The 17,472-nt window shown below is 29.3% G+C and overlaps 1 protein-coding gene across 1 annotated transcript; it reads right to left on the bottom strand.

Moving 5' to 3' along the window:
- Positions 1 to 3,068: 3,068 nt before the first annotated feature.
- LOC107899435 (LOB domain-containing protein 38) lies at positions 3,069 to 4,666 on the bottom strand. The gene is made up of 2 exons (XM_016825154.2): positions 4,051 to 4,666; positions 3,069 to 3,952 (listed from the first exon to the last, which is right to left on the bottom strand). Exons 1-2 carry the CDS (start codon positions 4,232 to 4,234, stop codon positions 3,438 to 3,440), a joined length of 699 nt encoding a protein of 232 aa, XP_016680643.1. The 5' UTR covers positions 4,235 to 4,666; the 3' UTR covers positions 3,069 to 3,437.
- Positions 4,667 to 17,472: the final 12,806 nt, after the last annotated feature.

The following is a 17,472-nucleotide window of genomic DNA, read 5'->3' as shown; positions in this document are numbered from 1 at the left end:
TATAATTAGGGTCATTTTGAAAAAAATATGTAAACGTTAGTAATCAAATTTGTCATTAAACTTAAATAATATAAAAAATTATTAAAATATTATTAAATAATTGAAAAGAAATATAATATAATATAACGCTTGTGTTTCATATAATCTTTTCTCTCTCTTTAGGTTTTTTTAAAAAAATATTTAAGAAAATATATATTTAAGAAAACCGCTATTTCTCTTCAAATTTTTTTCTTTGCTCTTGGTACCTAGTTTCTCATTTATGAAGGTTTTTACTAATATTAGCTAAAGTTTCTTAGTTTCATGAATACCTATTGGACCCACTCCTCAACATTTATATTTACAATAATTAATGGGATGATGTGATAAAATGGAACCCACCAATTCCCAATATAGAAGGAAATGAAATGAAACAATACCCTCAAGTGGGGGGAATAGTTAATTAAATTATGATAGAAACTAATACATATAATTACATTTTTTTTTTAAGTTGAGTTGACATTTCTTGACTCCTATGATCTCTTCACAAATTTTTAATTCGATTTTGATGATCCAAATCAAAGGTGCTGAGTAGTTAATTAAGGTTATTGTATTAAATTGAGTTAATTTCAGATGTTGTTTTATATGTATTTGGAAAAGATATTATATGAAATTGTAATTTCACGTTATTTTTATCTTTTTTTAATAAAAGAATGACAAATTAAATTTTTTCCTCCTTTTATTATTTTTAGTTGGATTTATATTTTTTTCAAGAGAAAGAAACTAAAAATCAGGAGAAAAAATCTAATTTATCATTTTTTATTGAAAAGGGATAAAGATAATATAAAATCACAGTTTCATACAATCTATTCTCGTGTTTAAAAGGGTTAATATAGGATTATACTCTATCACTTAATAATAAGATAACATATTAATACTAGTGTAAACTAAAAAAATTTAAAATTTTAAAATTAAATACTATTAAATTTATTTAAATATAATTAAATATTAATTATGATTTTTTTGTAGGTTTTGGATTTTAAATTTCAAGTTTAAATTTGAGATTTTGGGTTTCTAATTTCAAATTTCGGGTTTGATGTTTTTATTTATTTATTTATGTTTAATTATTATAATTAATATTTATTTTTTAAATAAGGGTATTACTATTTGTTTTTAAACCCTTCAATATTTTTCTTGTTTTATACTAATAATGATATATTATCTTATCATTAATTGAAAGTATATAAAATTTATGCACTGACTATGAATCAAATATTTTTTCTAGTTTAAAATACTCATAAACTTCATCAAATATTAATTAATTAAATTGGAGAAACATTAGGTCAAGCACACAATTTCTAGCAAAGTGCAATTTCAAAATAAAATAAAGTTCAAAATAAAATTACATTTAACCATATCATTATCTTTGTCTCAATTAAATTAAAATGTCACAATTGACATTTATATTAAAGTTTTTAAATTTTAACCTTAATTATTGTAAATATTTTAACTAATTAAATTTAAAATATTTTATTCAAATTTTTTAAGATATATTTTTAAATTTTTATTAATGACAAATTTTAAAGAATAAAAAAGTCAGAATTTAAAATTTTTTACTACAAAAAGAATTGAGAACTTGACAAATTTGTTTTTCGAAAAGAGAGAATAATTTGTAAAATCATAATAACAAGATTATTATATTATGAAACATAAAAGTTTGGTTTTAATCTCAAACAACTTTATTTATATTCCTCAATTATTAAAAAGATAAAATTAAACTGGTGATTTTTGAAAGAAAAAAAAAACTTAAGGTTAATAAAACCTTAGTTGAATGATGAAGATTAAATTGAGTGGGCATAGATTTGAAGCTACTGTATTATTTTTGATATGATATTATTTTTTAAATAAATGAAGACTTGACCAATAATGGATATGAAGGATGATTTTTGATTTATTTACATTGAATACGAGAGAATGCAAGTCGAAGGCCAAAAGGAAGGCTGACATGAACCGTACCATTGACATCTGATTGGGTAAATGAGACGTAGAAATTGCGAAGTTTTGTAGGTCCCATTCTACACCGTCCCCTTGTCTCACCCTCCTCAAATAAATAAATAAAATGTAAACCATAATTCCCTGATTCTTTCGAAGTATGAGTTTCACCATCTACGTCTCTTTGCACTCTCCAAAAGCCGCCGAAAGGTCCCAAAGGCCCCATCCCATCTGTTTTCTCTATTGCCCTTCCCTAAACTCATTCATTTCCCTATCGCCACACTCTGCGCCTTTTTTCTTTTCCTTTTATGCAAATGTGAATTTGTTGTGGATAACCATCACCATGGATTTATATTTATAATAATAATAGTGAGTTCCCGTAGAGCCAGCCAGTTTTGGAATGCAATGAGTGAGCTTTGAAGAAAATTTTGGATTTATATATTTATATGGGAGAGAGGGGGATGAATTCACAGTTTATGTACACAACAACAGCAGCCAGACCAAAGACCCTAGTTTTGTTGGTTATGCCGAAACATTGTTTGCCTGCTTTAATCTTTTCCTCCAATGAAAATGGAGGCATACACTCATTGCCACGTATTTTGCCTTACAATATCAATTTTATCTTCTTACTTTTTAAGAGGAGAGGAGATGGATGGATGGGTCGATGCTTGAAACCAACTCCCTAGATTGGCTTGGAAGTTACATGTGCTGACTTCACTGATGATGAAATATATTTCGACCCTCAACTTGTAATTTGTCGGCCATCACTGGGCTGCCTATAACATTAATAAATATATGGACTTGAATGCAATGATACAAGAAATTAAATTCAAACCTTCAACCCAAATATATATATTAACACTTCCTACAGAGATCGAATTTAATATGAGCATCATAATTTATTATTAAAATTTGTGAATCACATATATATGGCCATTAAGAATGAAAACATATGTTGAAGTCTTGATTTTAATTAAAGAGTGGGTGATGATTTAGATTAGAAATAAATAGTGGGGTATACTTGATAATTTCCTGACCAATCAGAAATTCTTAAAAAACAAAACAACTAAAGCTTTGATCTCTCATCTAAGATCATAAACTGGGAAAAATATAAGTCTGATTTATTCGTGCCATGCATACAATCATGACTTAAACACAAAGATCATGAAAAGAGAAGGGTTACATAGTAGCCAAAGAAAATTGATTTTAAAGGATCACCGACAGATTCTCATTTTTCTCTCTAATTTCACAGCTTTTAACACCAAAAAATAATCCGATAAAAAGTAAAAAAAGAGAGAAATCCCATGTGCCGATAATACACAAACTCGCCGGAAAATTCATTTCCGGGGAAACACCTCCCCAGAAGTATCCAAAAATAATCTAAACCCCGGTTGCGGTGGTGGTAGCGGTAGAAATGAAGAATATTACATCGAAACTAGATCATTCCAAAAAAAAAAAAACCCTCCTCTTCAAACAAACAACTTGAGTAATTTTTTATCAGTTCCTCTGCTGCCTTGCCCTTGTTGATCTGCAAAAACACTTTCGAAGCACGTCGTCGTCACAGATTCCTCCGAGTTCATAGACGGAGTCCCTGGTCGTCGATTATCGGTAGCTCGCTTGCCTGTAAAGCTCGGGGTCAAGCCAAGATCTAGATCAGAGGGCTGTAGTTTCTTGAATTCTTCTTCGACTCTTTTACGCTTGGGTGAAACCCTGGATCTCGAATTTGAGAATCGACAGTTGGAGTTGAGATTCGTGGATGTCTCTCGCAATTTCCACATGTCCGTGCACGTGGCTTCGGACGTTTTGTCGGATGCTGGCGTCGGAGACATGAGTTCAGGCATGGAACGTAGAGATCCTCCTCGCAGGACGGTTTCCACCGCCGCTTGGCAAACGTGCCAGTTTCCGGTCCACAAAAGCCCCACGGCTCCGTTCACAGGGTTCACTGTTCTCCCACAAGCTTCGAGCAACAGCGACTGGAATAAAGCTGATCCAAAGATTAAGAAGCAATTGGAGTCAGAATTTGGTATGAGAAACAATAAGAGAAGAACAAAAAGAGAGAAAAGATAGAGGGCATGGGCATACCAGGGCGTTGAGATTCAGGAACGGCGGAAATAAAGGACATGAGACCAGCACGGCCGAAAAACTTGGCAACGAAAACAGTGGCGTAGCCTTGAGCTTCAGGGCTCTCAATCCATTGCAAACAAGGACGTAATATACAAGACTCACTGCAGCCTTTCCGTAAGACTCGGCAGCCGTTGCAACTCATGATCGGACTCAAGATTCAAGACTCAACTCAACAACTATGTAGTACTACACTTTTCCTGGCTTAGCATGAAAACCAATGTACTCTCTGAAACTTGGTTGCGCAGGCAGGGTGGCTGGCTGGTGTTAACAATGGAGAAATGGAAGAGAGAGAGAATAAGGGTGAGAAATGAGAGAGGAAGGAGGGTTTTAAAGAGGCGGGGAGGGGGGAAGGGAGACTAAACCCAGGAGTTGAGTTGAGTTAGGGGGTTGGGTTAGCGGGGAGTAGTGGGTTTAGTGTGGGAACAGTGCCTTGGGATGAGGGGAAGTGAAGAGGTTATAGATTCCAAAGTCCTGGGCATGAGCGGCCCCGTGTTTCCGCGAATGCTTGTCGCTCCACCGTTGGAAAATTTCTTTTCCCTTTTACATAAGATTCCCCTACTTCCCAGTTTTAAGTTTTCTTATATTTATTTTTTTAAAAAATAATTAACTGGTCAAATTTATTACAATTATTAACTTTATATTTCAGTCCAAATTATTAATATTTATAAAAATTTTAAAGTTAATTACTGTAATTTTCATTTTAAATTGATTTTTAAACTTTAAAGTTAAAAATGGTTTTGTACTCTTCTATATATTTTTATATAATTAATAATTTACTGTAATTCTCATTTTAAATTGGTTCTTAAACTTTAAAGTTAAAAATGATTTTGTACTCTTCTATATATTTTTGTATAATTAATGATTTAATTATTTAACTTCTGAATTTTTTGATATAATAATACTTTTCATGCATATACATTTTCAAATCGATCTGATATATTTATCATATCGATCTAAAAAGTGTATATATTAATATTTATTGAACAAATTAAAGTTTTTTAAACAGACCTTATTTTTTTATCTAAGCCTATTTTTCGAATCTAATTTTTTCTCAAACCCTCCCACATTTCGAGTGGACCTTCAAGCCGGGCCAGGTGGCCCGACCCATGAATAAGCCTAAAGTGAATCCCTCTCCATGAATTACAATATATATATTTATCATTACCTCAAGTTAATTTGTTTTTTATTTGAATATAGTGAAAAAAATTAGTTACTAAAATAGATATTTTTAAGGTTGTTTTTTAGAATAGTAGTTTAATATTCACGAGTGTCAGGTTTCTTTAAGAGTAAAGCAGTTGATTTTATTTCCAAGCCCAAGATTCTCGGAAAGTACAAAAAGTGCATCTAGTGTATATTCAAAGATCTTGACACCTACAAGTGTCGAGTTGATTGCAAAATAAACACCAGGGTATTTTCATTTAGTGATGACTATTAGCTTTTTAATTGTATTTAATAAAAGAAGACCTTAACACTCATGAATGTCGAGTTATATATAATTTGTTTGCATTTAATTTTTGACTTTTAAGGATTTTAACCTTAAAAAGTAGTGTTCAAGTCTACTTTAATTAAAATTTTATCAGTTTGGAAAACATAACTCTAATAAATGTATTCACAAGAACATAATGGGTGTTGAGTTCTTCTATATTTTAAATTTCATCATTTGGGGTTAACCTAATCTTAGTAAATTCATTCAATGGACATCGAAACACATAGATGTCGAGTTCTATATAATTTTTTTACCATGCCTATAAATAGCCTTTCCCTTCATTGATTTTTTCACACAACCAAAACTTTTTTTACATCATTGTTGAGTTTCACAAAATTTTTTGACGGAATAAGTTGGTGACTGCAAACTCACTATTGTCTTCAATCGAACATTAATTCAAATTGAGCAATTTGTGAGCATATTCAAGAAATTTTTGCCCATGTGTGTTAAGTTTGAGTGTCCAATAATAGCTTGGCTACTCATATGTAGATAGATAATAGCTCAGTAGATAAAAACTATCAGGTTCACCTTGCAGCTCAGATTATTAGCACATTCGGATTCATATTAACCTTTTCTTGGGCTTGGTACTCAAATTCAGTAAATTCACCAATATTATCATCATGATATTCTGGTTTTGGGAACACCTCAAATGAAGAAGGTTAGGTTTCTTCCTTGATTGCATTTGTAATGACCTGGTTTCCAATGGTGTCGAAAATTGTGATTTTGAGACCTTGTTTTCTATAACTCAAGTTAGTAAATATTAAATAGAGATATTTATGGAGTTACTATATAGATGAATTGAAATTCGATTAAAAAATTTAGATGAAATTGTGGTTAATTAAGGTCCATGGACTAAATTGTAAAATTCCAATCGCTATAGATTTTTAATTAGGAATGACTTAGGGACCTAGATAGTAATTATCCTATGGACTAAAATGGCTATTAAACCATTGTTTTCATATAGCCAGTGGATGGTAATGATAAACTGTTTAAGGTTAAGTTATTAATTAAAAATAGTTTAATTAAAGAATAAATTAAGATTAACTAAGGATTAATATTAGTATATAAAGAAAACACTTACTGGGAAGTTGTCATCTTCCTCCCTTAAGCCATCGAAACCATTAGAAAGAAAAAAAGAAGAAGAAAACTTTAACTTAGTTTGAACATTCGACCACTATATTTAAGTAAGTCACTAGCCATTTTTCTTGAATTTTTATGGAAACTAAATCATGAGAGCTTGATTTAGCTAGCTCATATATCAATTTTTTCAATTTTTGAAGTTTTTATAAGTTTCCATTGTTGAGAATTGGATTAATTAAGTGTGAAATTGATAGAAATTAAGTTTAGTTAATGAAAAGGACTAAATTGTAAAATCTAATTGTTAGTTTCGTAGGAACCAAATTGAATAAAATGAAAAAATATTATGAAATTTTAGTAATAATAGAAATTAGGAGGTTCCTAATGAGTATATGTGAAATTGGATTTTAATTTAAAGCTTTAGATCGAAAGTTATGCTTGTCCTAGGTTTAAGGATTAAATTGAATAAATTGTAAAATATGCTTGATATTCTATTTGATTGTGAATTGAATTAAAATTGATGTGTTATATGTTTTGTGATTATACGTAGCCAACATCGATGCAAAACCTTCGAAAAGAAAAAGAAAAACGAAAGTTGTTAATGAGTGACTCGAAAATTTGGTTTGTATTTTTATGGTTCGTGATCAATTTAGTTATTCTATATTCATGACATTTTACATTATATGGTATTGAGGTGAGTTGTCAGTGATTATTTAAATTGAATTGTTATGGTTGAGATTGAATATTGAGATAAGGACTAAATTGAATAGAATGAAAATTTCATGAATTAATTGATATATGATAATTGGTGTGAATTTGTGTTGGAATATGCTATATAATATGATGAATTGATGATAAATCAGGAATGGTTGAAAGTGAATTGATCTATATAATAAAATAAAAAATTTGGTTACCCTATTAGCTGTTCGAGTAGAGTCAGATATAGTTGGCATTAGGGGTGAACGTTCGATCGAATAGAGTAAATTTTTTTTTAGTTAGTCTAGTTGAAAAGTCTTATTTTATCTTCCTAACTCAATTTAAAATTTTTTTCAAATCAAGTCGAGTGAAATGAAATTTGAGTCGAGTAGAGTAGAGTCGAACCAAACTGAGTGAAATTGTTTGAGTTAAACTAAAAAAAATTAAACATGTTAAATTAAAATCTTGTTACATTATGATTAATTCCATGTTAGAGCACATAATTTTGAAACCATATATATTTGAGAACTTTTTCAAAGTAAAATAATAAAAAATAAGATACTTTAGTATAATAAACTTGAACCATTAATTAACTTATTTAGGTCCCAAAAATATTATTTTAGAAAATTTTTAAAATTTTAACTTTCTTCATATATATTTAGAACTTTTTGAAAATTATTTTGAATTTTTGAAAATCAATTTGAATTGTTTTTATAATTTTTGTTAAGAGAGACCAACTCGCTTATTTCCAAAATTGGCAGGGACTAAGAGACTTTTTACACTAATCTGTTATTCGAATTATTCAAATTAATTGAATTACAAAATTTAACTTGACTGAAACTCGAAACTTGAATTACTTATTCGAGTTTACTCAAATAACTTGATTGGATGAACTCAAAATTCAATTTTTTTAATCGAATTGAGTTTTTCTCACCCTAATTGGCATGTCATAGGGTCAAGATATTGATTAGAAACCATCATTTCTCAGGAACCCCAGGTGGTTGATTGTACATATAAATTCATCATTGCTGTAACACCCCATACATGACCCGATTGCCAATCTGTTATTCAAATTATTCGAGTCATTTGAATTACAAATTTTAACTCGACTCGAATTCAAAATTCAAATTACTTATCCGAGTGTACTCAAATAGCCCTATTGGATGAACTCAAAATTTGATTTTTTTCCCAATTTTTTCGAATCAAATTTAGTTTTTCTCACCCCTAGTTGGCATGCCATATGGTCAAGATATTTATTAGAAACCATCATTTTTAAGCAACCCCGGGTAATAGATTGTACATATAAAGTCATTATTGTTGTAACACCCCATACACGACCCGATTGTCTGGTTTGAGTTATAAGGTGCACATACATTGTCAAAGCAACTATGATCAATTTACATTCGAATTAAATTATTAAACAATTAATTATAAGCAAAACAAATGCATAAAATGATTTGTATTCATTTTCGGGTCTTATACAAGCTTGTGAAAGCTCTATAACTAACTCGAAGTTGAATTATGATCAATTCATAATGTTTTCAAAATTCCAGGTGGACGTCGCAACGACAGGGTTCCTCGTCACAATGCAATATACTGACTTGGCTTCTCATTGCAACGACCATGCTCGATATCACGTTTTGACATACTGCTCAGATCTCATCGCAAAGAAAAATGCTTGGCGTCATGACATGACATATTGATTCTCAAGATACCAATTAGCTCCAACAGGCTACACTTAACAAAATAATTATTTTCAAATACAATTCACCAAATCAACCAAAAGATACCATTTACAAAGATTTAATCCTAGAAGATTTCATCACTTATGTCTTTAAACTAGCTAAACACATACAATAGTTAAACATGTAGCACCCCTTGCCCGATCCAATCATCGGCCTGAACTACAGGAGGTTACCACGCAAAACTCGCATAGCATTTACGTACATTAAACATTGCATGGCGAACCATGTCGTGAACTAAAAGGTCATGGATCGTTCTAACAGATATAATGGCTATGCAAAGTATTTCAGATGGTAAAACTGTGGATTATTCTGCGAACACAACTTTTGCAAGAAGTATGGCGAATATCTAATGACCTATTGTCAAATGTAATAGTCATTTTGATATATTTCTGCACTTAATGGGCATGTTTTCTAGCCATTTTAGTATTTATTATTGCATTTTCTGTAATTCGTAGTTAGGTAGTAAAACTTAATGAAATAAGTGTTTTTAACATATTTTTGAGTGTTAGTGACTTATTAGGTCGACATGGGCCTTAAATAGTTTTAATCTATGAATTTAAGTGTGCCAGAGGTTCAATTTCAAGTCTAATGGACGTAAGAACTTGAGACAATTATGGCACAAACTTCCCGGGCCGCTAAAAGATGAAACGGACCCAAGAGCCCATAGAAAGCATGTCGTGTCAGGCCATGCAATGTCTATGGTGTGACATAGGCTTGACGTGGAGCCCAAGTCTTTCAGGGTTAATTTCTATTGCACAATCAAATTTGTATGAAGACTTAGGACATGTTGAAGAACTAATTCGGGTTGCTAACATTTCTATAAATAAGACCTTATAGGTTTGATGTAATTAGGTCGTCTTCGACACATCCAAAAACCCTCTTAGTTTAGGAGTAAGATTTGTTCTTAGATGCATCCAAAGACCTTAAGGGTTTGATGTAACTAGGATTTGATGTAACTAGGTCGTCTTTTATTTTCTTAAAACGCTTTGTTCTTTTCTCTTGAAATTGATTTCGATCTAAGATTTCTTTTATTCAATCGAAGTTATTCAATTTATTTTCCTTTGCAAGTTATGAGATTCGTTTTCCCAATTGAAAGATTCACTATTTCCCTGTTAATCGATACAAATCAGGATTATTCTATATCTCTTTTCTTGTTCGTTTTGTTCCTGTTATTTACATGTTTATATCAATTGAGTTTGAGATTATAAATACTATGAGTAGTTAATTCCCTTAGGGGAGATTAACGAGTTGATGGGGGAGTGATTAATGGAGGATTAAAGGTTTCTTACAAATTAGTTGGTATAAATTACGCGTTCTTAAATCCTAGGCTTCATAACCTAAGAAGTAATCAAATGTTAAATGAGGTCGAGAGATAAGTTTGTCGAGTAAATTGTAATTTATCCTGGTTGAGAAAGTAAGATTGGGAGATAAACAAGTATCAATCAATTAATTAATCAGTTAAAGGCCGAGAGGTAATAATTGGTTAGTTAATTCACTCTAAAACTCGAATTTAAAGTTAATTACAACCCCTAAAACAAGTTAATCTTTCTGATTGGTTTAATTGGTTTAGTTGTTTGTTTATTTTATTGTTTATTTATTTTAGTTATTTATTTTATGATATTTATCTCTTTTATGATTTATCGTAATATAGAATTTATTATTATTATTATTTAGACTTATTATTGTAAAGATGTTTTCAATAGATTTAATTCATCCTCCATTGGGTACGATCCTCGAAATACTTTCCTATGTTCTGTGTAACATAATACTATATTACAATTTGACTCGTATACTTGCAGACATCGCTACTTTATTATATATTTTTGGTGTAGTATTTTTTAGTTAAACATTCGCACGTTTGGTGGCGATCATATAATTTGGAATATCACGTGCTAATACCCAAAAAAAAAGACTATTCAGTGGATACCCTATACTACGAAAGATCCTACAGAACCTAAAACATGGAATATAACAGAACTGAATTTCATATTTATTATAATACATCACGAAAACTCAAAATAATCACCTTCAAAGTTTAACAAAATTTTTTAAAGATAACAAAGCGACTATATACATGCCACTTAGACAGACTCAAATAAATAAGGAGTCTACCATAACTTCAGGCAGATAGTGTAAACTTCTTACTAATCCGATCAACGCGTTCAGAACGTTCAAGATCTACAAGATAAAAACAATCTAGGTGTAAGTATTTAGAATACTTAGTAAGTTCATACAAGTTCTAAAGTTTACTTATCTCACATTATAGTTATATGATAATTTAATATGCAAACACAATTTACCTATCAACCAACACAATTCGCCAACAGGGTAAGTGCATATACTTCATCACATACAATATATCGAGTATACAACATGACACAATAACACTGTTCGTATCAAATTCATTCTTATAACTTATCCTTTCTCCTCATTTCTAACTTGCCAATTTCACATTTCACATGTTTTGTATTACCCAATGAACATCGTAAAAGAACTCGAAACACAAGTACGCTTCACATCAGATGCTCGTTCGAGCTAAACACATACAAAGGTATCAGGTTACTTGTCTAGGCTAAACCTTTACCAACACAATGAAAGCCTAGTTAGGGTTATATATACATGTAAGGTTACCAATCCAGGCTAGGGGTTGCTGAAAAATAAAGAAGAAAGAAAAAGAAAAAGAAAAGAAATAATAGGGAAAGAAATAATAAAAATAAAAATAAATAAAGAAATAATAAAAATAAAAATAAATAGTTTAACCCTAATTTAAGTAGGTTTTAAGATTAACCTAATTCCTTTTTAATTAGGAGTTTATTATTATTACTATAATTTATTTACCAATTTATTTATTCACAAAATTATTAAATACTAATTTTATTTACAACCTACTGAAAATAAAAATAAGATAGAAAAATAAAAATATGTTTATTATTATTATTAAAGATAACATTTTTCTGACAAAAAATTTTCATGGATTGGTTAAAGTGAACGATGTGTTTTTTCTCTCAACTTCATCGGTCTAATAATGTTTCAGTTGTTGATCGTTAACCTTAAACTTACCTCATTTATTGTCTCATAGTTTGATTACTCTGTATGGGAAAACCTAACTAATTGTAAAGGGTCCTGACCATCAAGATTCGAGTTTACTTGGGAAGAATTTCAACCTAGAATTGAATAGAATAACTTGTTGACTAACTTCAAACACGCGAGGTCGGATGTGCTTGTCATGCCATCTCTTTAGTTTTTCTTTAAAAATCTTTGTATTCTTGTAAGAGAACATTCTCATTTATTGTAACTTATTAAGCTATAACATCCATTTATCTCCGGTGGACTTCAGATCTAGATTGAGCTGCTTGAGGGCCTAATAGGCTTTATGCTTGAGTTCCAATGGCAAAGGGCAAGCTTTGCCATAGACTATCCTGTAGGGAGACATCCCTAAAGGAGTCTTAAATGTCGTTCGGTAGGCTTATAGAGCTTTATCAAGTCTACTGAACCAATCTCTCCGGTTTGGATGTACTACTTTATCAAATATGCCATTTATTTCTTTATTCGCAAATTCAGCTTCGCCATTAATCTGGGGATGGTAAGTTATAGCCACTTTATGTTTCACATCGTAGTTGTCCAGCAACCACTTCAGCCATTTATTCACAAAATGAGATCTTTCATAGTTGATTATGGCTCTTGGAGTTTCAAATCTTGTGAATATATGTTTATGTAGGAACCACATTACTACATTGACATCATTAGTCGAATATGCTTCAGCTTCCACCCATTTGGATCCATAGTCAATACCAAGATGTACCTATTACTATAAGAAGAAGAAAAACGACCTAGGAAGTCAATACCTAAACATCAAATAACTCTACCTATACAATGTTGGTCAGTGGCATCTCATTCATCCTAGATACATTTCCAACTTGTTAGCATCAATCACAATCTTTCAGATAGGCATATGCATTTTTAAACAAAGTCGGCTAAAAGAAACCGACTTGTAATACTTTAGCTGCAGTGTGTGACCCTCCAAACCTACTCAGGGATGAATGATAGTGGTACAAATTATCGATTACTTTACTCTCAGCTACACACCTTCTAATCATTTTGTCTACACATTGCTTAAACAAATATGGTTTCTCCCAAAAATAATATCTTATATCATGAAGGAATTTCCTCCTTTGTTGATATGCCATTTCAGGTGGCATTAAACCACTAGCTAAAAATTTAGCATAATCAGCAAACTAAAGAATATTATAAACATGACTTACCTCAAAGATGTGTTCGTCTAGAAAGTGCTTGTAGAAATTCTGGAAGTAATTAGGATGGTTTAGGGTTTGTAGATGTTTGAGAGAAATTTGAAATGAATTTTAGTATTGAGTTTTGCAGAATTTATAGGAAGGGGATGAAGATTGGGCAACTTAAGATAGATTAACCTCAGCACTCATATATCTTGAGTCTAATGTTGTTACAAAATGGCCTAAACTCAACACCTATGAGAATCAAACTCCTATTCCATCAAGTCAAATTCGTATACGTATTAACAAAGTACAATATATCAGAAGAAAATATTGAAAAGTGGTTAGAAGAACCTTGACACCCATGGGTGTAATCGTCATAGAATGTCACATCATCATGAACAAATGATTGGATAATAAATTTTACACATACTATTCAACACTTACAAGGGAACTTGATACCCATAAATATTGAAGTGCTACTCCAAAAAGAAAATTTATTTTAAAAGATAACTTTTAAACATATCTATTTTAATACTTGGTCATTTTTTTTCCTGTATTCAAGAGTAATGAAAGGGAGTTGATAGGGCCTCGATCCCCCTAAAATGGCATATTTAGCTTTTGTTCCTTTAAAATTTATAAAATTTAAGTTAGTGACCTCAAAATGATAAAATTTTTATTTAATCTTTTAATAAAAATAAACTATTAAAATAATATTACATTTTAACTCTTATAAAAAAATATAATAAATATATTCAAATAAAAACATCCAATTGAAGTGGGAAATAATTTAATTGATAAATAATATTGAATTAGTTTGAGTGGATATTGATTATTGATGGCCTTTCGTTTTCATGATTGATTTATTATGATATTTTTTTCTAGTGACACTTGAAATAAAGTAGTATTTAAAATAATGGAGAGGGTTTGAAATTTGAGAGGTGAGGGTGTGGCATGCACATGTAACGGGGATTATATTCTTGTTTATAATATTGTAATGCTAATGGAGAAAAAGGTATCGCATTTCTAGAGACCAATAATTGAGTGTTTTGTGTAAGATTAGGAAACACAACCATTATTAGAGGCGTAATTAAAATGTGTACTAAAATCTTATTTAATACTATTGTTGTGTAAATAGAATAAATTATGAGCATTTCACTCTTATAACGGCAAATCATTTTTATTTTTTAATCTTTAACTATGGATTAATTGCATGTACTATTAATATTTATTTTATTTTATATTTTTATTAATTTTTTTAATAATATAATTGTAAAATTAATACTAAATTTTAAAAACATGAATCAATTTAAGCATGGTACAAAATATTTTTAAAGGAATAAGTAAAGATTAGTCCAACAAATTAAAGTTTACATTTGAAAATAAAACTCATGACTTCGATGTATAATATATTCATTTTTTGCCCCATCAGTTTTAGATTGTGTGTTGAAAATAATATAAATTATTTATTAAAATGTGTAATAACATATATCCGAAGGTGAGAATCTTTTGAAAATTATCATGGTCCTCGTTTTCCATTTCTGTATCATTGTAGTAATTATAGGAACTGCATTCATGTAATAAACTATTATGTTTACAACTTCAAAAATTACTTCAAAGAAAATAAAATGTTGTAATGGTTATTACGTATTACACTTCTTATGCATGGATAAATGAAATTATTTCTATGCTTACGGAATTTTTTATTCAATATTTCTATATAAATAATTGATTTTACAATAATTAATGTAATATTTAATTATTATTATATATAAATACAACGTAAAACGTCACATTTAAAATTTAAAATATTAATCATACAAAAATTACGAAAATATATTAATAGAAGGATCCCTCTTCTGCATGTGTGTCATGCATGTTTGTTTTGGTGTATAAGTGTGTTACGTGCTTAAGTGTATATATATTCCCCCACTCTAGATTAAGTTGTCAAAATTGATATTTTGATGGTCAAATTTTTTTTTTAAGTTTTGGTGTTTGTTATTTTAAATATTTTAGTTAATAAATTTTTTATCAAAAAATGTATTTAAAAATTACTATTAATGAAAGATTAGAACACTGATATTTTATTATTTCACCACTTGTTGATATCAATTTTTACAATTTAAATCTTAAATTTATTAAATATTATTTTCTAAAATAGTTATATGAACAACCTAAATTAATTCTAAAATTATTTTCCATGCTTTTAACATGAAGGAATCATATTCTAAACAGATAACTTATCATGTCATTTGTTTGGCATTGTTGTACATATAAACTCCATGATCACAACTAATTCATGTAATTAATTAGGAATTTATTTTAATATTAAAATTATATATTTTAAAATTCCCTTTCTCTTCATGCATCTAGCAAGTCATCACAAGAAATTGATGAATTTAAATTAAAATTGTTTTATACAATTAACTTTGTATTTTATAAGTGAAAGATGAAGCGGATTGTTTTGTCCAATAAGTATTCAGAACTTCAAAAAAACTTAATGAACTCATAAAATTTTAAACTTGTTTGTTTTGAATTTTTGATTTTTTAGAAAATTTTAGAATTTTATGAATTTTGGTTACAAATATATAGTTTTTTTTTGGGAATTTTTTTGTATTTTTAATGGAATTTTTTATAGTTTTAAAAAAATTTTGAGTTATTTTTTACATATGATTTGATGAATTTTTTTAAGGAAAAATATAAATAGAATAATGGGATATATAGAATGAAAGTAAAATGGTGAAATTGAGAAAACTAATATACATACTAAAATGATTCAAAATATTAAGCCAAAGAAATATGTGGAGAAACATACCTTCATTGTAATTACAATTCAAACATATGTAATTAATGCTTAGCATTTAACATAATATGAAACTAATTAAATTGTTTGTGATTGAAATGATGTCACCTTGGGTCGGACTTAACTAAATGAAACATATAAACAGGGGTTAATTAATTATAATAAAATTTGCCAAAAAAATATGAAAGAGGCGTGACGAAATTTGCATCAACGTTCAGATTTTTTATAATAGATAGAGATAGAAATGCGGCGCGTGATAAGTGAACTTTTGTGAGCAAATGAAACACGTCATGCCATGGTGTATCCGGACGGGGCGTCCTTATCCCTATTACTCCCCTTCCCCAACTTGCTTCTTTTTTTTTTCTATTAATTCTGACCATGTTGAGGTTTGATTTTAAGATACATCTCCAAATTATTAACTTTAGTTTAATATGCAACATTGTAAATAAATTTTAATTTTATATAATTTTAATTTAAATTATTTTTCATAAACAAAAAATATAATTTTCGATATATTATTATTTTACTATACATGTTACATAAATAATTATAAATTGATGCATTTATTTTTTAAATACATTAAATGTATACGACTAAATCAAAATTAAAGTTTTTTATATACATTTAAATCAAAATTTATATAATTGTGCATAATCAAAAAATTATGTATCAAATTACATATTAAATTAAATTTTTTGTATAATTTTAATATTTATCCCCTAATTTTATTTGAAGAGATGGTTATAATTCCTAAATCATAAGCAATACACCTATATAAATATAATTAGTATTAATCAATGTAATAAATAAATAAAATTATAATTACAATTAATACATTCATATAAATAAGATAAAAATTAAATTATATATAAATAAATTAATAATTGAAATATATCTAAATAAGACTCACGTTTAATAGGAGTTAAAATAGAATGACTTAATATAATAAACGATTCTTAAACTTTACAACTATTATATAATTATAGTAAAAATAACTCGACTTGATGTCCGACCCGATTAATCCCCTCATATAATAAAATTCTAAAGGCCCTCCTCTTTAAGGGGGACGGTACTGAAAACACCTATTTTTATTTTCTTCTTCCTCTTAGCTCCTTGCCCAGAACATTCTTCCTCTCCTTTATTATCGTTGATACCGTGTATCAATAATAACGCGGTGAGCAGCAAAAGAATTCGCCGTTCTCTGTAATACTGAAATTCCTGTCATCGTTTTCTCCAACATTAGAAAACTCTTTGGGTTTTCCAGCTCGGGTTCAAAAGTAATAGTTGAGAAGCAGTAGTATTCAATGGCGACAATGGATATTGAGAGGAAGCAAGTGGCATCTG

This window comes from Gossypium hirsutum, chromosome A11 (assembly GCF_007990345.1).
Source record: "Gossypium hirsutum isolate 1008001.06 chromosome A11, Gossypium_hirsutum_v2.1, whole genome shotgun sequence".
NCBI classification, from domain to species: domain Eukaryota; kingdom Viridiplantae; phylum Streptophyta; class Magnoliopsida; order Malvales; family Malvaceae; genus Gossypium; species Gossypium hirsutum.
This window is presented reverse-complemented; position numbering and strand designations above follow the sequence as displayed.

Coding starts and splice junctions, on each gene's coding strand:
- LOC107899435 (XM_016825154.2), bottom strand. CDS start 4,234: ATGAGTTGCAACGGCTGCCGAGTCTTACGGAAAGGCTGCAGTGAGTCT. Junction 3,953..4,050: donor TCCTGAATCTCAACGCCCTG/GTATGCCCATGC, acceptor TCTTTGGATCAG/CTTTATTCCAGTCGCTGTTG.